We start from the raw sequence: 22,398 nt of genomic DNA on the forward strand, positions 1-22,398 counted from the left end.
ACAGATCAATTGTAAAAAAAGGTGAGGGGCTTCCAAAAGGTTAAATGATTGACCCATGTTTGCACAGCTAAGAAGAGTAATCAACAGAATTTGAATTCAGATCTCTTTCCACTTAATTTCTAAAACTCTCACCTTCTACCTTGCTTGCCTTAAAATATAATTTAGGTTTACTTAGAACTTTTCAAGTTTTCAGTGTCTTGTAGTCATCATCTTATTCCATCCTCATGTCAGTCCTGTAAGATAAGGGCTACAGATAGCATTGTCCTTATTTCTTCACTGACCTGATGTCTTCCATACATGCCAGTTTCCAGAAGAGGTCACTGGGGTTGAGAGAGCGTAAGTGACTTGCTCAGGGTCTCACAACAGCTGAGTTTCTGAAGTAGGGTTTGAACCTAAATCTTTCGGACAAGAAGTCCTGTGTGTGAACCATACTTCTGCTTCCAAAGAGCTGCTTGATAAGTGTTTGTTGAGTGGAAATGAATGTCAAGTTGAGATGAACATTTCAAGGAAGATTTATTATTTAAAACAACTTTAAAATAATGTGGTCAAAACCAGAATATTTTCAAGGATCCCAATGCAATTGATTTTTTTCCAGGAAAAAAAAAGAGAAAGAAAGCTCTTTGCACATCTTCCTATAACCTGGTGAACAACAGAAATGGAATGTCAAGTGGTTATGTTACTTTTCTTTGGAGCACTCATAGGTCAAGAACTGTACGCTTATTGTTCTCCTTTGTGAGTGCCAGAGATGACTGTTTGGTGCCTTCTTGCTGCCTGCTGTATGTGATACAAGGTCCTTTGTGCCCTCGCTTATTGGGTCCAGGAGCAAGGCTCTGTCAGTGTAACAGGAGGCTCTTAGAAGGGCTGAAGCATCATATAGCCAGAGAGAGACACAATGTGATGACTTTCTTGCTCATTTGTCTTCTTGAGCTCTTCAAGACCGATACCCTTCTTTCCTGAGAAATGACTCTGAAATGTTTGCTGCCATTAACCTTTTCTTCTTTCAGGCAGTATCACGCTTTTTGCTGCCATCACCATTGTTCTAGGTTGCTTTAAAGTTGGATACTTTATTGGATTTGCAGAATGTTTATCAGCCACAGAAGGAGTCTTTCCAGTTGCTCATTCCATCCACACTCTCTCACAGGTAAAAAAAAAACACAAAAAAAAAGAGCTTGCTTTCTTCCCCTTAAGTTGATTATGTGTCAAATCTCCAGTACCTCTTTGCTGAGTTCCTACTGTGTGCAAACAGCTGCCTTAAGACCTGGAGGAGACACTGAATTTAATTAAGATCTGATCCCACAGTGTGATCCCTCTCTTACTTTCCTGCCCTAATAGAATATAATCCCATCTTGTGGTTCTCAGTTGTATTTTGCTCCCATGAGTGTATTATTCTTTGTATTGAGGAATTGTGGCACACTGTGGGAGAATTGGATGATGTGTGAAATTATTTGTGAAATTGCTGTCTTAAGTTCCCTATGCCACCTGGCAAACGTAACCTAAATTCCTGGTACACCCTTTGAAAACAGATCTTTGTCATAAGTAGGAAGATAAAATCTACTTGCCTTATCCATGATATAAAGCAGTACATGATAGGCACATCAGAGGAATAAAAACAGAAGGGTATATAGCTGTGAAGCAAAGCCCCGCTTATCCTGTGGCCTACACTTACCCAAATTTATATTATTATTTATATTTACATATGTAGGTGAAATTAAATATTAACATAATTATTAAACACATATTTAATTAAGTATATTAAATTATTATATCTAATTTAAATGCATTACATGAATTATTATATTTAATTTATATTAAAAAACCATTATACTAAATTTAAATATATTAAATAAATCACTGTATTAAATTTAAAGTTAAATATATTAAATATATTATCATATTTAATGTAAATTTAAATATATTAAATAAATTATTATATATAAATTATATAAGAATTATTAGATTTAATGTAACAATATAAAATAAAATAAATGTTTTATTAAATAACTTAAATTTAAATTAAATGAATAGGGCACCAGCCAGGAAGTAGAGGGATTTTGCATTTTCATAGCTCCATCATCAGTGATTTGTAAGATTCGTGGAATACATGTTTATTAAGAGGAGTGTGTGAGACATTCCTGAAGGCATTATAACTACAAAGAGAATAATATCAGGTGGCTCACTTCTTTATCACTGGTCAGTTTTTAAAGCACTTTCCTCACAACTGTCCTGTAGTAGATATGGTCAATGTTATTATTCTTATTTTATAGATGAGGAAACCAAGGACTACACATCTGCCCTTTTTTCAATTTACTGGGGGAGAAGGCATTTGTAGTTCCTTTTGTAGATAGATCTCTGGGCCAGGAGTCAGGAAGACCTGAATTGAAATCTGGCCTCAGACCCTTACTAGCTGTGTGACCCTCTCATAACCTCTCTTTGCCTCAGTTTCTCCATCTGTAAAACAGGGATAATAATGGCAGCTCCTTCCCAAGGGTATTGTAAGGATCAATATTTATTTTGCTTCATTTATTTTTTCTGGATAATACAGGTGTTATCATGCAAAATACATCTCCATATTGTTCATTTTTGTAAGTGAATAATCATATAAAACTCCAACCCCAAAGAAACAAGTGAAAAATCCTATCCACATTTTCATTAGCATTTTTTAAAAAGTGCTTAGCACAATGCCTAGCACACAGGTGGAGCTTCATAAATACTTATTCTCTTCTCTTCCCCTTCAATGGACACATATTATGGGCTGACTGTGTGTGAGGTCCTTTTAGACAATGAGGTGGTAAAGATAAATAAGACATTATTTATAATATACAGCATAGCAGAGGAGGAAAGCCAGTGACATAAATAACCTGAACACAAGTGTGAAAGCATATATAAGAGCAGAGGAAAGGTGCCAAGCTGTGGGACAGTTCTGAGGAGAGAGTTTGCTTCTAGCAGGAGCCTCCCTGGAGGACTCATCCCTTGAGTTGGGTCTTAAACAACAGGAGCTGTGCTGGGGCTCTTGATGGTTAGATCAATGGAGCCAGAGTTCTGGAGGGTCTCGCCTGGCTGGAAAGGCTTTGAATATCTTCTGGTGATGGATTGCATGTCTGTTTTCCAAGGACCAACCTAACAAAGTTTGAACAGGCTTATGACTAGAGTAGCTGCAGAAATCTAGTATAGTGTAGCACTTAGAGGGCTAGATTTTAAGCCAGGAAGCCTTGAATATTAATTCTTCTTTAGATATCTACCAGCTGTGTGACCCTGGGCAAGTCATGTAACCTTTTCCCATCTTAGCTTCCCCATCTATAAAATGGGGACGATAATAATATCTCTTTCAGGTGATCCAGTGAGACAGGGCATATAAAGCATTTTGAAAGCTTTTAAATTGCTCTATAAATGTTAGTTATCCTCAATAAATTTTGAAGCTCAATTTTTAAAAGTTAAAGTGAATTTAAAAGTTAGGTTTTTAAGTTTAAAAAGACTTTCAATCAGTCTTCCTAGACTTTTGCCATCTTTTTTTTGTATTCGTAATCTGGGCAATTTTGTTTTTTGATAGCTTTGCCTGAATTATGCCCTTTTATTTTGCCTAATGATAAATTTATCTGATTATTTTGCATTTTACTCAATTTTATTGAAATGTTTAGTTTTGAGGAAAAAATTTATGTTAATGATGCTTTTCCAATACTAAGTAGAGGAAAAATTTAAACTGCTTTGATATGCCACCTTATAATTTTAAGTGGAAGATTATGGTTTCTCTTTGGAAATATAATTCTTATAGAAATGCTTAATAGAGGCAACAACAGCTCAAACTAAAATCATAACATAGATCTCACATTTTTATGTTTTATTTCTTAGCTTTAAAAATACTGGGATAGGAATAACTAGATGGTTCAGTAGATAGAGAGCCAGGTCTTGGAGGCCAGAGATCCTAAGTTCAAATCTGACCTTAGATACTTCCTACCTATATGACTCTTGGGCAAGCCACTTAACCCTCATTGCCTAGCCCTTAACAGTCTTCTGTTTTATTTTTAATATGATTTTAATATTTAATTTAATTTATTAGATATTTACATATTATAAATTAATAAATTTAGTTAAATAAATTATATTTAATATTGATTCTAAGATGGAAGATAAGAGTCTCAAAAACAAAATACTGGGATATAAAATAATATTTGACTAGATGGCAGTATCCTCTATATAATATGTATGTATCACATATATATAGTATCTAAACAGAAAGTTATAAACAATCACTCTTTCCTTACATACAGAAAGGGACTCAGGGTCTCACAACTAGCATTCCGCTCTCTGAGCAATAGAAGTATTCTATTTGCAAACTAGATACTGTTCTGAAATTGTTTAATAATAACCATGTATAGAATAAATTTCAGTATCACAGTATAATGGAAAGAACACGTGGTATCAGAGGAGCTCGATTAAAATCCAAATTCTGCTACTTATTAATTGTGTGACCTTGGGCAAATCCCTTAACTTCTTTGGACCACACTTCCCTCATCTGTAAAATTGAGGAGGTTGTTCTAAATTATTTTTAAGGTGTTTTTCAGCTCTAAATCCTATGATCCTGGGAATCTATACAAGATTAAAAATGTAGAGTGTAGAGGGCAACTAGGTGGTTCAGTGGACTAAAGATTCAAGCCTAGAGATGGGAGGTCTTGGGTTCAAATGTGACCTTACATGCTTCCTAGCTGTGTGACCCTGGGTAAGTCACTTAACCCCTGTGGCCCAGCTAATTTGGAACCAAACAACTGATTCTAAGACAGAAGGTAAGGGTCTATTTAAAAAAATGTATATTATAGTGAGAATGAGAATCTTCTATAGACTTTAGTTTTGGCTGTACTGTCAACTGTTTTTATTACTTCAGCAGGTCAACTTTCTCTCTATAGGGCTGTCTTCCTCATATACAAAAAGATGATGTTAGATTTTCCCTAAGGTCTCTTCTTAGCTCTTACATTCAATGCCAGAATTTTCAAAATGGCAGAATATCTTAAAGAATTAAAAAAAATTATAGTTCTGTAATTCATCCTGAATTTTGCTTGAGCATTTGAACCATTTTAGGTCTATGGACACCAGATCATTACAATATAAATTAATTGGAATGGATTTGTTCTAATTAGAGTATTCCCCCTCCCCTTAGTTTCAAACCTCCTTTTATGCTACTCTTTATAGGTTTTCGTGTATTTAAATGTCTGATTTATGTCACATACATCAAATGTTACACAGTGACAATTTTCTGATTGATACCTTTTTCTGCACTTATTTCCACCCAGGTATATTTCCTTTGGGGGCACGCAAAGGATATTATCCAGTCTTTCAAAACATTTGAAAGGTAAAAAAAAGAAAAAAAAGAGAGAAATTGCTTTAAACCTTGCTTATTCTCTTAGATACATGTTTTTATCAAACAAAATGTATCCACTTCTCTAAATAATTACAAATATTATCCCGCTCAAGAAGGATTTTAAAAGAGTCTACAGAGAGACACACCTTATTGATGTTCTTTCATTTGGTTATCTTTTTTTAGGGAATAATAAGGTCCTACATTTTCCCACATCTTTGGTACCTTTTCTTCCTTCAAATATTTTGAGAATCATTTTCTTAGTGAGTTCTCTCTCTCTCTCTCTGTCTCTCTGTCTGTCTATCTGTCTATCTGTACCTCCTCCTTGTCTCTGTCTCTGTGTCTCTGTCTCTCTCTGTAACTCTCTCTGTAACTCTCTCTCTCTCTCTCTCTCTCTCTCTCTTTCTCTCTCTCTCTCTCTCTCTCTCTCTCTCTCTCTCTCTCTCTCTCTTTCCTTCTCTCTTTCTCTGTCTCTGTCTGTCTGTCTGTCTGTCTCCCTCCTCTTTGTCTCTGTCTCTGTCTCTCTTGTTAGAATTCAAATGAGACCATTTTCTTTGTTGGTGAAATTATTTGGTTATAAAAGTCTTTACAGATCTTTTCTGTCTTTTATTCTTGGTTGCATTTGATATAGTTTCAACCTTAATGTCTCTGGGATAACTTGCTTACTTGCCCTTCATGCCAAGTTTTTTTTAAACCAGTTTTCCTTCACCTGCTTCTGATTATTTTATGAGCTGCCACTGATATTTTCTTGGTAATTATCTATGCCTGTAAATCATACATCACTAAAATCTCTATAATCAAGACTATGCCTGGATGAAAGGATAATAGAACTGGATATGGAGGATAGAAGTAGACTCAAACATAATATCAGTGATGATGAGTATGTAAGAAATAGTGTAAAAGATATCATCTAGGAAATGCATGATTGGAAGTGAAGGTGGGCTGGGTAAGTAGTAGGTGCATAGGATAACAGATGGAGAGTCCAAGTGCTGAATTGTTTTTTTCTGATTTTTCTGGACTCTTTCTTCTATACCTCACACTAATAGGTCACAGTTGTTTAGACCCTTCTATACATTACCTCAGAGCATCTAGACCCTAATATTTTTGGGCATAAAATAGTATTTGGTTCTTCTTTTTCAAATATGCTGAATATCCAGACATATATTACTTTTGGAAAAAGAAAAACTCAAAAGAACAGGGTCTTTCCTAAAAAAGCTTCCTGGTAGGAATAGGAAATCTGTGCTGAACATTCCTGTCTATAGCTGGGACCTAAACTTCATTTATTCTCTTGTGGTTGGGGCTTAACTTTTGTCGCAGTTTGGAAAGGACACCAGGAAACAAAAGTCGAAATCAGAATTGTGGGGAAGGGATTCTTGCTTTATTGTGGTCTGGAGTGATCAGAATCATGCAACAATAAAGACAGTTTGTTTGGGAAAAATTTTCTCCCCAGTCCCAGAGAAGTTTCCAAATCAAACCAATACAGGGAACGTAGCCAGATTTAGTTGCTGAAGGCAATGACTGTTGGCAAAGGAGGGGCAGAATTTAATTTATTGTGTTCAATTTGCCCTTTGGTTGTCCAAAGTCAATTGGACAAGGAAGCAGGAACAAAAGAAGAAAGTGGAGCCATATGTATTGTTAGCAAATGAAAGACAGTCCGAGTTCAATATTACTGTCTGTGTTTGTTCATTGCTCTACACAATACCTTGTAGACATCTCACTACACTGATAAAATCTACAGAGGCTGGACAGATGTCAATAGCAAACACATTTTACAAGCATGTTGATTCAGAAATGTCATCTAAGATTCTATTTTATTTTGCATACCTGCCGGGAAATCCCACTTTTGATAAGGATGAACATTGTTTTCAAGTGGCAAAATACTGTTCCTCCAATTAGCTCTGCAGCTCCAACGGGTTGTCATCAGAGTTCAAGTGGATTTTTTTGTCCTTTTTCTACCTCTGTTTGGTTTTGGGCAAGTTACTTTTGAGTCTCAGTTTATTCATCTGTAAAATAAAAGGATTTCATGAGACAATGTTTAAAGTCCCTTCCAGCTTTAGCATCAGATATGTGTGTGTGTCTATGTATATATATATACATATATATGTATATATATAAATAATATACTTATATTCATACATACATATATATGTATATATACACATTTAGACACATATCCTAGAAACCCTTTCAGTGCTAACATTGTCTTCTAGGCTTGCTTCTACTTATAACATTTTCTATGTGTAAATAAGAATCCTTTCAGCTCTAATTCAATTTGATAAACCCTTATTAGTTACTGATGGGGAAAAACAGGGAGGGGTCATGATTTAGAAATGTCTTCATAGAGGAAGCATCGCCAATCCTGGATCTTAAAGGAAGGGAAAAACTTTAAAGGATGGAGATTAGAGAAGAAGGACAGCATTCTAGGCATGACTTTGGCAAAGGAACAGAGGTGGGATATGTGGAAAGGAAACAAGACTGACAGTTGGTGCATGAAGGGGCAACTGGGAGTGGCAGTTGGGTCTTGTGACTAGCACTTCCTTCCTGGGGGGGGGCGGGGACTTCCTTCCTGGTGTGGGAGGAGAGAGGAGCTTGTTCAGCCCAGTCTGGTGTGGTGTGCCTCTTCTTGGTTCAGCATGAAGATTTAGGCCTAATTACTTCTGAAGGTCAGAACTGTTCTTGTTTGCTTTCTGTCTACTGCTAAGATTCTGAATTAGACAAAGCAGGACTGATATAGAGTAGATGGGAGTGGGAGAAACCCTCTGCCAGCCTCTGGGGCCTGGCCTCAACTCTGAAGCTGAGGGAAAAACTCCAATCCCAACTGGGCATTAAACTTTATATTATTTGAATTTGCAGTCAGATAAGTGGACTATCTTTTCTGGTCATAGAGGGAGCTGAACTTCAGTTCAGTCATTCCAGGACAAACATTCCTTATCAGACCCCTGCTGCTTCCTCTCAGCAGGGGGCATCTCTCTCCTTTGCTTCACTGAGCAATATTTCCTCTCTCCCCTCAACTCCTCCATACCCCACACAAACCTCCCATTATCCCCTTTTTACAATTCCCCCATTTCTCTTTTCTCAATAAATATTTCATAAAAGAACAAAAGACAGAATGTCAAGCACGTGGAGAGGAATATAACTGGACAGAGAGTTTGACGGTAGATAATGAAGACCTTGAATATCAGAGAAGAAGTTTATACTTCATTTGGCAGGCAATGGGAAGTCACTGAAGATTTTTTAATAGAGGAGGGACATGATCATAGTGGAGCATTAGAAATTCTATTTGGATAGTCATGGAGGGGAGATTGGAGAAGCAGCTTGGAGAGAACTTGGAGACAAGATGAGCACTTAGGAGGCTATTATCAAGTTCTAAATGAGAAGAGATGAAGGCTCCAGTGGGGCGTGATTTTGGTGGGAATGGATGGGAAGTGACAGAGTGAGAAATACTGCAGGAATAGAAGTAGTCATTAGTGAACTTTGAGAGAACTATCTTATTGGAATGGAAGAGAATCAACGTCAGATTGCAAGGGGAGGAGAAAGGGGATATTTTGAAAAAAGGAGATAACTAGTGTTGATTTATCTTTCTAGAAATTTGGAGAAGGGAAAAGATAAATGACAAAATCAAGGGAATTATTATTAAGATAAGGGATTTCTAAGATAGAAAAGAAGAATAAGGGCTTATGAAAAAGAGAATGATGGAGCAAGTTCATGGAACTGAAGGGGTGGGCCAGGATTGAAAATATAGATGGAACTTCATGAGGAGTTAGAGTCTTTCTCTGAGCCTAGAGAAAAGGAGAAATAGATGGGTGAGGACCCTGAGAAAATTAGAGGATTGAGGCTCTAATATATGTCATTCTATGTTCAAAGATTTTTTTTCCTCTGGAAGATTCTATGTTTTTATGTTTTAAGGATCCTTTCAGATTTTACCATCTAGTCTATAGCTACTTCAAGCTTCCAAGTTCAGGAAACTTTGTTTTTGGAATGCTGGAGATTGTTAGGTTGGCACATGGCCGGTTTTGCTGAATGACTTGATTTTTTTTTAAACCCTTACCTTCTGTCTTGGAATCAATATTGTGTATTGGCTCCAAGGCAGAAGAGTAGTAAGGGCTAGGCAATGGGGGTTAAGTGAGTTGCCTAGGGTCACACAGCTGGGACGTGTCTGAGGCCAGATTTGAACAGAGGACCTCCCATCTCTAGGTCTGGCTCTCAATCCACTGAGCTACCCAGCTACCCCCCTCCCCACCAATGACTTGATTTTACCAGAAATGAAATTAGAAGTCCTGGAATCTGTGTTCTAGAAGGACTTTGTGACCCTTCCCCCAAAGAGAGTGAGTGATTACCTCTGCCTTGGCCCTATTTATTGATTACTTTGTTTTCTTTGTTCCCACCCATGAGCTACTCATCAAGCAAATGGCAATGTTTTCTAGGTTTGGCTTGATCCATTCTGTATTCACAAATTTGCTTCTCTGGGCTAATGGTGTCCTGAATGAGTCAAAGCACCAACTCAATGAACATAAAGAAAGGCTGATGACTCTTGGCTTTGGAAACATAACAATAGGTAAGGTTTGGTGGTGAATGCTTTGCTATTTGGCAGTACCTTATATGTATGGTGCCTCAGTTTCCTTATCTATCAAATGAGGATAATAATAACATCTACCTCCTAGGGTTCTTGTGGAGATGAAATGAGTTATGATTTAAAAAAAAAAACCCTTTAGCTTCTGTCTTAGAATCAATACTATGTATTAGTTGCAAGACAGACGAGCAGTAAGAGCTAGGTAATGGGGGTTAAGTGACTTGTCCAGAGCCACACAGCTAGAAATTATCTGAGGGTCAGATTTGAATCTATCTCAATCCACTAAGCCACCTAGCTGCCCCGAGATAGAATTTTTTTTCCTGCTTTATTTTAATTTTATTTTTTAATTGAAAACATTTATTTAATTAATTTAGAATATTTTCCATGGTTACATGATTCACGTTCTTTCCTTCCTCTCCCCCCCAACTGATGTGCAATTCCACTGGGGTTTACATGTGTCATTGATCAAGATCTATTTCCATATTATTGATAATTTCACCAGGGTGATCATTTAGTCTACATGAGATATAATTTTTAAAGATCTCTGCACAATGTCTGACACATAGTAGGTGCTTAATAAATAAATTAATAATTCTTCCATTCACCCTCCTCACTTTCACTGCCTAAGAATGTTCAGGGAACACGAGGCTATGAAAGTTTGAATTTTTTACCCCCTCTAATTCTTGTTGATAGTTTTTCTAAGACATGGTCGTTTGCTTCCTTCCATTAGTAAATAGAGTTCGCTAAAGTTAAAAATATGTTTTCTAAATGATTGAAGATTTTGCAAAGCCCCAGCACAACTTGCCTAAAGAGCATTCCTCCTGGTTCAGTATCACACATAGAGATATGGTAGGTGCAAGAGATTACACTTGAGTTAAATGCATGTATCCTGGAACCCCAACCTGGGCTGGCCCAGTGATTCAGGCTTAGGGTTTAAAATGTAGCTAAGTCCTGCTGGTCCATAAAAAAAACATCAAAAGCAACTTTCCTGATTACAAAAGATGAAAGAAGTGCAAATTCTAGAGTTAAAAAGTATCCTGACTAAAATAATACACTTCTTTCCTCTGCCTCATAGTCAGTGCAGCAACCAGTCACACTAGATATTCACTGTAGGGAGGTAAGAGATCCAGCAAAACTTCTGACCCAAACTCTCCTTAGGTTGGGTTTTGCATGCCTCCAGGGGGCAAGAAAGCCAAATGGTTCCTTAGAGAGGGGCCAGTCTAGTCTATTTAAAACATATGTTTCTCCTGTGTGTGTGTGTGTGTGTGTGTGTGTGTGTGTGTGTGTGTGTGTGTGTGTGTGTGTCTAGGGCAAGTCACTCCCTGAACTTCAGTTTGATTCTTTGTGAAATGCAAGAAATGAGACTTTTTTTTTCATTTTATTGTTTTATTAGCAGTAGTTAAGAATACAGCAAGTTGAGCGATCCCATGGTGAATGGAAATATCACAGATGCCGTTCTGGAACCCCAACCCTCCATGATCCCCAAGAATGTGCTTTGTGGCTTCAGTAATTAATTGGGGGGGACATACTGAACAAGGCCACTATTTAATGGGGAAAAGATGCCATAGAGGTCCTAACCTATGACCAGAAATGAGACTTTTAAAAAAAAATTCTATCTCACAGGGTTTTGGCAACAATCAAAGAAGGTAGTGTACTCTGTAGTCAAAAATCACCAAGCAAATGTATTATTTTCTTCTGAATTTTTTGGAAATGATCTTTTCACAAATGTCTGCAAGAACCTCTGGCTTCATATAAATCATAAACAGCTTTTTGAACTGACAGAAAAGCTACTAGTGACAATTCTGCCTTCCGTAGACACTGTTTCTTATTCTTAGAATGCCCTTTTCTCCTACATTTCTGCCTGCTGACATCCTGCAATCATCTTCCTCCATGAAGCCTTCCCTACATCTCTCTCCTCTCCTCTCCTCTCCTCTCCTCTCCTCTCCTCTCCTCTCCTCTCCTCTCCTCTCCTCTCCTCTCCTCTCCTCTCCTCTCCTCTCCTCTCCTCTCCTCTCCTCTCCTCTCCTCTCCTCTCCTCTCCTCTCCTCTCCTCTCCTCTCCTCTCCTCTCCTCTCCTCTCCTCTCCTCTCCTCTCCTCTCCTCTCCTCTCCTCTCCTCTCCTCTCCTCTCCTCTCCTCTCCTCTCCTCTCCTCTCCTCTCCTCTCCTCTCCTCTCCTCTCCTCTCCTCTCCTCTCCTCTCCTCTCCTCTCCTCTCCTCTCCTCTCCTCTCCTCTCCTCTCCTCTCCTCTCCTCTCCTCTCCTCTCCTCTCCTCTCCTCTCCTCTCCTCTCCTCTCCTCTCCTCTCCTCTCCTCTCCTCTCCTCTCCTCTCCTCTCCTCTCCTCTCCTCTCCTCTCCTCTCCTCTCCTCTCCTCTCCTCTCCTCTCCTCTCCTCTCCTCTCCTCTCCTCTCCTCTCCTCTCCTCTCCTCTCCTCTCCTCTCCTCTCCTCTCCTCTCCTCTCCTCTCCTCTCCTCTCCTCTCCTCTCCTCTCCTCTCCTCTCCTCTCCTCTCCTCTCCTCTCCTCTCCTCTCCTCTCCTCTCCTCTCCTCTCCTCTCCTCTCCTCTCCTCTCCTCTCCTCTCCTCTCCTCTCCTCTCCTCTCCTCTCCTCTCCTCTCCTCTCCTCTCCTCTCCTCTCCTCTCCTCTCCTCTCCTCTCCTCTCCTCTCCTCTCCTCTCCTCTCCTCTCCTCTCCTCTCCTCTCCTCTCCTCTCCTCTCCTCTCCTCTCCTCTCCTCTCCTCTCCTCTCCTCTCCTCTCCTCTCCTCTCCTCTCCTCTCCTCTCCTCTCCTCTCCTCTCCTCTCCTCTCCTCTCCTCTCCTCTCCTCTCCTCTCCTCTCCTCTCCTCTCCTCTCCTCTCCTCTCCTCTCCTCTCCTCTCCTCTCCTCTCCTCTCCTCTCCTCTCCTCTCCTCTCCTCTCCTCTCCTCTCCTCTCCTCTCCTCTCCTCTCCTCTCCTCTCCTCTCCTCTCCTCTCCTCTCCTCTCCTCTCCTCTCCTCTCCTCTCCTCTCCTCTCCTCTCCTCTCCTCTCCTCTCCTCTCCTCTCCTCTCCTCTCCTCTCCTCTCCTCTCCTCTCCTCTCCTCTCCTCTCCTCTCCTCTCCTCTCCTCTCCTCTCCTCTCCTCTCCTCTCCTCTCCTCTCCTCTCCTCTCCTCTCCTCTCCTCTCCTCTCCTCTCCTCTCCTCTCCTCTCCTCTCCTCTCCTCTCCTCTCCTCTCCTCTCCTCTCCTCTCCTCTCCTCTCCTCTCCTCTCCTCTCCTCTCCTCTCCTCTCCTCTCCTCTCCTCTCCTCTCCTCTCCTCTCCTCTCCTCTCCTCTCCTCTCCTCTCCTCTCCTCTCCTCTCCTCTCCTCTCCTCTCCTCTCCTCTCCTCTCCTCTCCTCTCCTCTCCTCTCCTCTCCTCTCCTCTCCTCTCCTCTCCTCTCCTCTCCTCTCCTCTCCTCTCCTCTCCTCTCCTCTCCTCTCCTCTCCTCTCCTCTCCTCTCCTCTCCTCTCCTCTCCTCTCCTCTCCTCTCCTCTCCTCTCCTCTCCTCTCCTCTCCTCTCCTCTCCTCTCCTCTCCTCTCCTCTCCTCTCCTCTCCTCTCCTCTCCTCTCCTCTCCTCTCCTCTCCTCTCCTCTCCTCTCCTCTCCTCTCCTCTCCTCTCCTCTCCTCTCCTCTCCTCTCCTCTCCTCTCCTCTCCTCTCCTCTCCTCTCCTCTCCTCTCCTCTCCTCTCCTCTCCTCTCCTCTCCTCTCCTCTCCTCTCCTCTCCTCTCCTCTCCTCTCCTCTCCTCTCCTCTCCTCTCCTCTCCTCTCCTCTCCTCTCCTCTCCTCTCCTCTCCTCTCCTCTCCTCTCCTCTCCTCTCCTCTCCTCTCCTCTCCTCTCCTCTCCTCTCCTCTCCTCTCCTCTCCTCTCCTCTCCTCTCCTCTCCTCTCCTCTCCTCTCCTCTCCTCTCCTCTCCTCTCCTCTCCTCTCCTCTCCTCTCCTCTCCTCTCCTCTCCTCTCCTCTCCTCTCCTCTCCTCTCCTCTCCTCTCCTCTCCTCTCCTCTCCTCTCCTCTCCTCTCCTCTCCTCTCCTCTCCTCTCCTCTCCTCTCCTCTCCTCTCCTCTCCTCTCCTCTCCTCTCCTCTCCTCTCCTCTCCTCTCCTCTCCTCTCCTCTCCTCTCCTCTCCTCTCCTCTCCTCTCCTCTCCTCTCCTCTCCTCTCCTCTCCTCTCCTCTCCTCTCCTCTCCTCTCCTCTCCTCTCCTCTCCTCTCCTCTCCTCTCCTCTCCTCTCCTCTCCTCTCCTCTCCTCTCCTCTCCTCTCCTCTCCTCTCCTCTCCTCTCCTCTCCTCTCCTCTCCTCTCCTCTCCTCTCCTCTCCTCTCCTCTCCTCTCCTCTCCTCTCCTCTCCTCTCCTCTCCTCTCCTCTCCTCTCCTCTCCTCTCCTCTCCTCTCCTCTCCTCTCCTCTCCTCTCCTCTCCTCTCCTCTCCTCTCCTCTCCTCTCCTCTCCTCTCCTCTCCTCTCCTCTCCTCTCCTCTCCTCTCCTCTCCTCTCCTCTCCTCTCCTCTCCTCTCCTCTCCTCTCCTCTCCTCTCCTCTCCTCTCCTCTCCTCTCCTCTCCTCTCCTCTCCTCTCCTCTCCTCTCCTCTCCTCTCCTCTCCTCTCCTCTCCTCTCCTCTCCTCTCCTCTCCTCTCCTCTCCTCTCCTCTCCTCTCCTCTCCTCTCCTCTCCTCTCCTCTCCTCTCCTCTCCTCTCCTCTCCTCTCCTCTCCTCTCCTCTCCTCTCCTCTCCTCTCCTCTCCTCTCCTCTCCTCTCCTCTCCTCTCCTCTCCTCTCCTCTCCTCTCCTCTCCTCTCCTCTCCTCTCCTCTCCTCTCCTCTCCTCTCCTCTCCTCTCCTCTCCTCTCCTCTCCTCTCCTCTCCTCTCCTCTCCTCTCCTCTCCTCTCCTCTCCTCTCCTCTCCTCTCCTCTCCTCTCCTCTCCTCTCCTCTCCTCTCCTCTCCTCTCCTCTCCTCTCCTCTCCTCTCCTCTCCTCTCCTCTCCTCTCCTCTCCTCTCCTCTCCTCTCCTCTCCTCTCCTCTCCTCTCCTCTCCTCTCCTCTCCTCTCCTCTCCTCTCCTCTCCTCTCCTCTCCTCTCCTCTCCTCTCCTCTCCTCTCCTCTCCTCTCCTCTCCTCTCCTCTCCTCTCCTCTCCTCTCCTCTCCTCTCCTCTCCTCTCCTCTCCTCTCCTCTCCTCTCCTCTCCTCTCCTCTCCTCTCCTCTCCTCTCCTCTCCTCTCCTCTCCTCTCCTCTCCTCTCCTCTCCTCTCCTCTCCTCTCCTCTCCTCTCCTCTCCTCTCCTCTCCTCTCCTCTCCTCTCCTCTCCTCTCCTCTCCTCTCCTCTCCTCTCCTCTCCTCTCCTCTCCTCTCCTCTCCTCTCCTCTCCTCTCCTCTCCTCTCCTCTCCTCTCCTCTCCTCTCCTCTCCTCTCCTCTCCTCTCCTCTCCTCTCCTCTCCTCTCCTCTCCTCTCCTCTCCTCTCCTCTCCTCTCCTCTCCTCTCCTCTCCTCTCCTCTCCTCTCCTCTCCTCTCCTCTCCTCTCCTCTCCTCTCCTCTCCTCTCCTCTCCTCTCCTCTCCTCTCCTCTCCTCTCCTCTCCTCTCCTCTCCTCTCCTCTCCTCTCCTCTCCTCTCCTCTCCTCTCCTCTCCTCTCCTCTCCTCTCCTCCTCTTTGGCAATGATTTTGTCCTCCTTTGGACTAACAGCCATATCTTAAGCCTCTATTTCACATTTTGGTTATTATAGCTCTCTGTTTCCATGTCTTATTCTCTTATTAGATGATAAACTCCTTGAGGGCAGAATGTATGTCCTATTCCTCTTTTTATTCTTCTTTCTAATTGTACTTGGTAAATGCTTCAAGAAGAACCAGAATTTAAGAAAGCCTCGAAGAACCGCATTCCAGCAATTGTTGCAGAGCAAAGAAAATAGATAGGTGGATGAAAATTTTTATTTGAAAGCAAATTCATAATGTCAGCTTGCAATTATTTGTACAGTTTATTTTAAAATTTTTATTTTATTTAATTTATTTTATTTTAAATTAAAATTTATTTTAAAAATGTCAGTTGATAGGCTAACCCTTTAATGTTAATAAAGCTACCTCAAAGTGGATTTGAACATTGCTTGCCTGGATGAAAATGAAGATTCTGTTTATTGCACAGAGTAGGTGTTTAATAACTTAATAACTGTCTCTGAATTGAATGAAACTTTGGACGAAGTAGATTCTGACCCATCACTGATATTGAGAAGTTTGCACTTTTGCTTCTCTGACTGAACAAAGTGATTTTTTTTCATCCCAATGTAACCTGTCTTTGTCTTTTAGCCTTAGATGACCACACACCTGAATGTAATTGTACATCCGTCGTCCTCTGCTCCAAAATCTCACAAGGAATATACTATCTTTATCCTTTCAATATAGAGTATCACATCTTAGCCTCCACAATGTTCTATGTCCTGTGGAAAAACACTGGACGCAAAGTTGAAAGTCACCAACATCCAAAAATCCAGTTTAAGTTCCATGGTGTGATGATGGGCACAGTTGTTGGTCTGACAGTGCTGGTCACCACCATCGCTGTTGTTGTAGTCTACTTGATCCAAATCGGGCGTTCAAAGACAAAGAGTGAGTCTGCACTCATCATGTTTTATGTCTATGCTACGGTCTCATTGATGGTGATGATCATAGCTGGCATTGTAGGGGTCTGGATTTATAGGACGGAAGAGACATCATTGGATGAGTCCAAAAATCCTGCCCGGAAGCTCGACTCAGACCTCTTGATAGGAACTGCCTCTGGGTCCTGGCTTATTTCTTGGGGCTCCATCCTGGCCATTATTTGTGCCGAGAAACATCCTGCATACACATGGTATAACTTGCCTTATTCTATTCTGGTGATTCTGGAGAAATATATTCAAAACCTTTTCATCATTGAATCCATACACCGCAAGCCTGAGAAATACAGTGAGGACATCAGGACTCTTAGGGTAGTGGCCATATGCAATAGGAACTCCACTTTGCTCACTCCTTCATGTCAAAAGAGTTGTGGGATGGCAGGAGATGCTGCTTCCAATGGCAGAGAATTGTCGTTCATGCTCAATGGAAATATTTGCTTGAGAGAAGACTATGTGACGGATGACAAAGAACCGAGTCATGAAAATAACCCAGGGATGGACTGCAGTCCAAGTTCCTTGCCAGCTAACACCAAGAGAAAAATCCTGAGGAATATCGCAGCCTTTTTGTTCCTCTGCAACATTTCGGTAAGACACACTAAGTGTTTTGTCTAATGAGCAAGTGACATGACAAAGAAAGCTTGAATTTTATGGAGGCAGAGAATGATAAAATCTTAGATCTTGGTAGGGCAGCGAGGTGGCTCAGTGGATAGAGAGTCAGACCTAGAGATGACAGGTCCTGGATTTAAATTTGGCCTCAGACACATCCTAGCTATGTCTGAGCAAGTCACTTAACACCCTTAACACTCTTCTGCCTTGGAACCAATACACAATATCGATTTTAAGATGGAAGGTAAGAGTTTAAAAAAAAGAATATTTGCTCTAGAAGTAAGCTTATTTTGGTAAATGTTTAAGAACCACATCTCTGAAAAACAAATATCCTCAGCATTTATAAAAATATATAAATACATTATATTTTTATAATATATAATAATGCATATATAATATACATATAAAACATATTAAATCAATATATGAAATATAAATTATATATACATATTAAAAACCCTTACCTTGCATCTTAGAAATAATACTATGTATTGGTTCCAAGGCAGAAGAATGATAAGGGCTGGTCAGTGGGAGTTAAGTGACTTGCTCAGGGTCACATAGGTAGGAAGTATCTGAGGCCAGATTTGAACCTAGGATTTCCCATCTCTAGGTCTGGCTCTCAATCCACAGAGCCACCTAGCTGCCCCCTCTAAGGTTATATTTTTAAATTTAATCTGCATTATTTTTTAAAAATTAAAATACATTTTATTTTTTAATTAATTAGTTTATAATATTTTCCCATGATTCCATGATTCATCTTCTTTCCCTCCCTTCTTCCCTCCCCTCTCCCTGAGCTGATGAGCAATTCCACTGGGTTTAACCTACATTATTAATATTTTCTCTATGACTTTCTTGAGCCTAGACAATCAAGAAAACAATAAATAAAGTCTGATTGGTAGTGCTGACTTTTGAGCTATAAAGGCTCACACTGACAATTTAACAATCAGCTTTCTCTGGCTGGCTCTAGCACGTGTGGCTGGAAGGTTCAGCGGGGACCTAGTCTAATCCCTATCTGGAGTGGGAATACGTTTAACATCTCTAGTAGTTTCTCACAGCCTTTTCTTAAATGGTAGCACATGTTGATTTATGAGGCAGTCCATTCCATTTTTGGACAGTTCTGACACTTGGGAGTTTCATCCTTATAAAGACTTCAAATCTGCCTCCTTGAAATTTCTGCCCATTAATCTTAATTTTGCCTACTGGGCCCAAGCAGGCTTAGTTAAAAAGATAGGCATAGTGGATAGAGAGTCAGTGTTGACTTTGAGTCATCCCACCTTTATATATATATATGTATATATATATATATATATTTATATTTATATAAATATTTAAATCTTTACCTTTCATTTTAGAGTCAATACTAAGTATTGGTTCCAAGGAAGAAGAGAGGTAAAGGCTAGGCCTTTGGGGTTGAGTGACTTGCCAGGGGGACCCAGCTAGGAAGTGTCTAGCACCATATTTGAATCCAGAACCTCCTGACCCTAGGCTTGGATCTCTTTCTATTGAGCCATCTCCTCCCTTCTGACACATACTTGGATCACCCTGATAAGTCACTTTGCCTGTAGCTAAAGTATGCTTAGAATTCAGCTAACTACTTGGCTCAGTCTCTCTCTTGTGAATAATATGGGCATTAGGTAATAGTACCAATGCTCCAGGCCACTTCTAAGACTGCCTATCATAGAACAGTCATTGATAGAGGGAATTTCCTTATTGGTAGTGAAATCACCAGGGAAAGCAATCTAGACCAAAGTAAAAAGTGAACTATTTTTTTCACAAAGTAAAAATTATCCCTTATTTAGTTTTCTATAGGTTAATATTAGAAAAAAAAGAAGAAAAGAATCTCATGACATAAAACTATAGCGTATCAGCAAGGTGGATTGGAAAGTCCATTGGACCAGGTACCAGGAGACCTGGTTTTTTTGATCATGCTTCTGTTATTAGCTACAGGAGCAATGTGACCTTGGACCTCAGTTTCCTTTCCATAAAATGCTGGAATTGGTCAAGATGGTCTCTAAGATCACTTCTTCTAACCTACCACAGATAGTATAAAGTCATAGATACTGAAGTATTGGTTGCCTATCTGGAGCGGTCATCCTCATTGACTCCACAAATGGACTTCTGGTAGGGACAAATTCTTTTAATGATAAGAGCAAAATGGCCTTGCTATATGATCATTTCAATTCCAGCAGCAATCATGCTTCATGACTTCTAACATCTGACATTTCATCCTTTTTCTGATGCACGTAGAAACACTGGTCACACTTAGAAGATTCTTTTTAAGAGTTCCTGAGGCCAAGCCAACGATTAGACCATCAGAATGGCTCACATTGTCTATTTTAAAGCATACATTCATTTCTATTATTCCATTGAGTTCTCATGAGAATCTTTGTGAAGTTGAAAGAACTAATATAATTTCCTTTGTTTTACAGATTAATGAGTGAATAAAAAAAATTTTTTTATTAACTATCCTGTGCATTGTGCTAAGGCTGGGGTTGGAAAATAGAAAAAGTGAAGTAGTACCTGCTGGATACCCACGTCTCTGGGAGCTCACACTCACTCAATCAATAAACATTTATTAAATGACTACTTTGTGCCAGGCACTGTGCTAAAAAAAGAGCTTGGGTTATAAAGAGTCAAAGGACAGTCCCTGACCTCAAGGAGCTTATAATTGAATGGGGGAGATCACAAACAAATATATACAAAGCAACACATATAAAAGAGTTCAGCTTCGCCATGGAGGGATAAGCCCCAAAGACCTCAAGGTTCATCAACAGGGCTGATGGCAAGACCCAAAGGTCCTCAGGCAGGGAAACTGAGCTCTGGTGTGGCGAAGGGACTTGCCTAAGGTCATATAATTTACTAGCATCAATATACAATTTCAATCAAGCAAAACAAATCTAGGAGAAGCCTTAGCCCAAACTGTGTTCCTCCCTTCACATTTTGAGCCCATCAATTCTCCATCTTGAGTCGGGTGGCATGCTTCATTAGGGCTCTTCTGGAGATATTGCTGGTCATTGCTTTGTTTAGGGTTTTTAAGATTTTCAAAGTTGGGTTTTTCCTTACAATGTTGTTGCCATTGTATAGACTGACCAATTATCCTTCTGGTTCTGCTCACTTCAATAGTATTTATTAAGTTCTTAGTATATGCCAGGTATGGTGCTTAACAGATGGGAATACAGGGAAGAAAGAAAAATACCTGTCCTCAAAGATCTTCCATCAGTTCACCCTTTCAAGGATTCTCTATAATTGTGTCTTTCATAATTTCTTACAGCACAATAATGTTGCATTAAATTGATATAAAACAAAAATTTTAGCTATCCCCTATTAGATAGATACTCCTTAGTTTCCAGTTCTTTTCATTTCTTTTTCCTTTGTGGGCTTTAAAATTAATATACAATAGCTCAAGTATTATAAGATTTATTAATAATAACTAAAATAAAACTTACACCTAACTCAGCTGGGGTCACAAGAGAAGAGAGAAAGAGGGAGGAGCTACAGAACTTATAAAACAATAATGTGATCATGCAAACATGGAGACCCAGGAGAGATTAAAGGCAATTTTGGGAAATGCTAAGGGACTTCTGGGGGATGGAGTCCAAAGGTTCAAAAAATCTCCATTTATACACCTTTTAATCCCTTCTTCAGGATCAGGAAGCCTGTTTTGCATTCCTCCTTCCAAGCCCACTCCCATATTCTTCTTAATGCTGTTGATTCCTTATTTCTTATTTGTCATCCTATTGGGTTAGATGTTTTTTCTATATCTAGTTATTTGTCTTTGTCAAGTCAGTAGTATTTATTAAGTTCTTACAAGTATTGTGCTTAACTGATGGAGATACAAGGAAGAAAGAAAAGTTCCTGTTCTCAAAGATCTTTATTCTAATTTGGGAAAGCAATACAGAAAAGGGAGCTGCAAAGTAGGGGGACAGAAAGAAAAGGTACCCTTGTGGGGAAATGTCAGTGAAATTCCAAAATCTGAAGAGTTAGAAGAGGAGTTGGGAGAGGAATGAAGGATGACTGGCCAGGACCATTCCTCAAATTGTGGTTTCATAAGGAACATATTAGTGGGAAAGAAAGCAGCAAGGATAGAGGAATCTTCTAGGGCAAGAAGGCAGCTGAGGCATTTTGGTGAAGTCCCAAGAGTCAGAAGAAGAACCAGGAGAGGAATATGTGTGCAAATGTATGTATTTGTTTAATTCTTCTTTGTCAGATTTAGATAAGAGTGAAGTTCATCTGATGTTTTCTTCTACCCCCTTCCTCTATATTTGTACCCCAGCTGGGAAGAATAGTAAATTCTACCCCCTTCTTCTTCCTTGTTACACTATATATATATATATATATATATATATATATATATATATATATATACACACTTTACATTTGATCACATGGGTTGATGGGGATATGACTGGGGATGTAGACTCTAAATGATCACCCTAGTGCAAATATCAATAATATGAAAATAGGTCTTGATCAAGGACACATGTAAAACTCAGTGGAATTGCACATTGGCTATGGGAGGGGGTTAGGGGGAGGGGAGGGAAAGAACATGATTTTTGTAATCCTAGAAAATGCTCTAAATTAATCAATTAAATAAAATAACAAACAAACTTGGTTCTCAGTTGTATCCTAAAACAATGAAATATTACTATACCTAAGTTTGGAGACATTTCCTTCTAGCACTTCCTTCTCCATTCAGTGGTTGTGGGCAGCAAGAGCCAATCATGTCATGTCATGCCAGCAAATATTTATTTAATGCCTACAATGTCAGGGGAAACCAGGTGGTGTAGTGGCTAGAGCATTGGGCTTGGATTCAGGAAAATTCATCTTCATAAATTCAAATCTGGCCTCAGACCCTTACTAGCTGCGTGACCCTGGGCAAATCACTGAACCCTGTTTGCCTCAGTTTTCTCATGTGCAAAAATGAGCTGGAGAAGGAAATGACAAAACATTTCAGTATCTTGGTCAAGAAAAGTCCCAAAGGGATTCTCAGAGAGCTGGACAGGACTGAAAGGAAACAAGAGATGTACATGCTAGTAACTGTGCTGTGGCCTGTAATACAAAGAAAAGCAAATTAAACCTAATGCCTGCTGGTCAAGAGCTCATAGTCTAATAGGGGAGGCCAAAGGCAAACAGCTAAGAAGAATAAACAAGACATTTACAGGATAAACTGGAGACAAGTCCAGACAGACAGGATTAGAGATGGCAGACAGGAGGGTTTGAGTTGAGATTTG

At 41.1% G+C, this 22,398-nt stretch overlaps 1 protein-coding gene across 1 annotated transcript in view; it reads left to right on the plus strand.

Annotated features, from left to right (window-relative positions):
• Positions 1–22,398, plus strand: part of OTOP1 (otopetrin 1) — a 44,197-nt gene that overhangs the window by 13,117 nt on the left and 8,682 nt on the right. Inside the window, exons 2-5 of the mRNA XM_056802422.1 lie at positions 1,005–1,141; positions 5,283–5,341; positions 9,772–9,902; positions 16,218–17,146. Coding sequence (XP_056658400.1) covers positions 1,005–1,141; positions 5,283–5,341; positions 9,772–9,902; positions 16,218–17,146 — 1,256 coding nt within the window. The remainder of the gene's footprint in view (positions 1–1,004; positions 1,142–5,282; positions 5,342–9,771; positions 9,903–16,217; positions 17,147–22,398) is intronic.

This window comes from Monodelphis domestica, chromosome 6 (assembly GCF_027887165.1).
Source record: "Monodelphis domestica isolate mMonDom1 chromosome 6, mMonDom1.pri, whole genome shotgun sequence".
NCBI lineage: Eukaryota > Metazoa > Chordata > Mammalia > Didelphimorphia > Didelphidae > Monodelphis > Monodelphis domestica.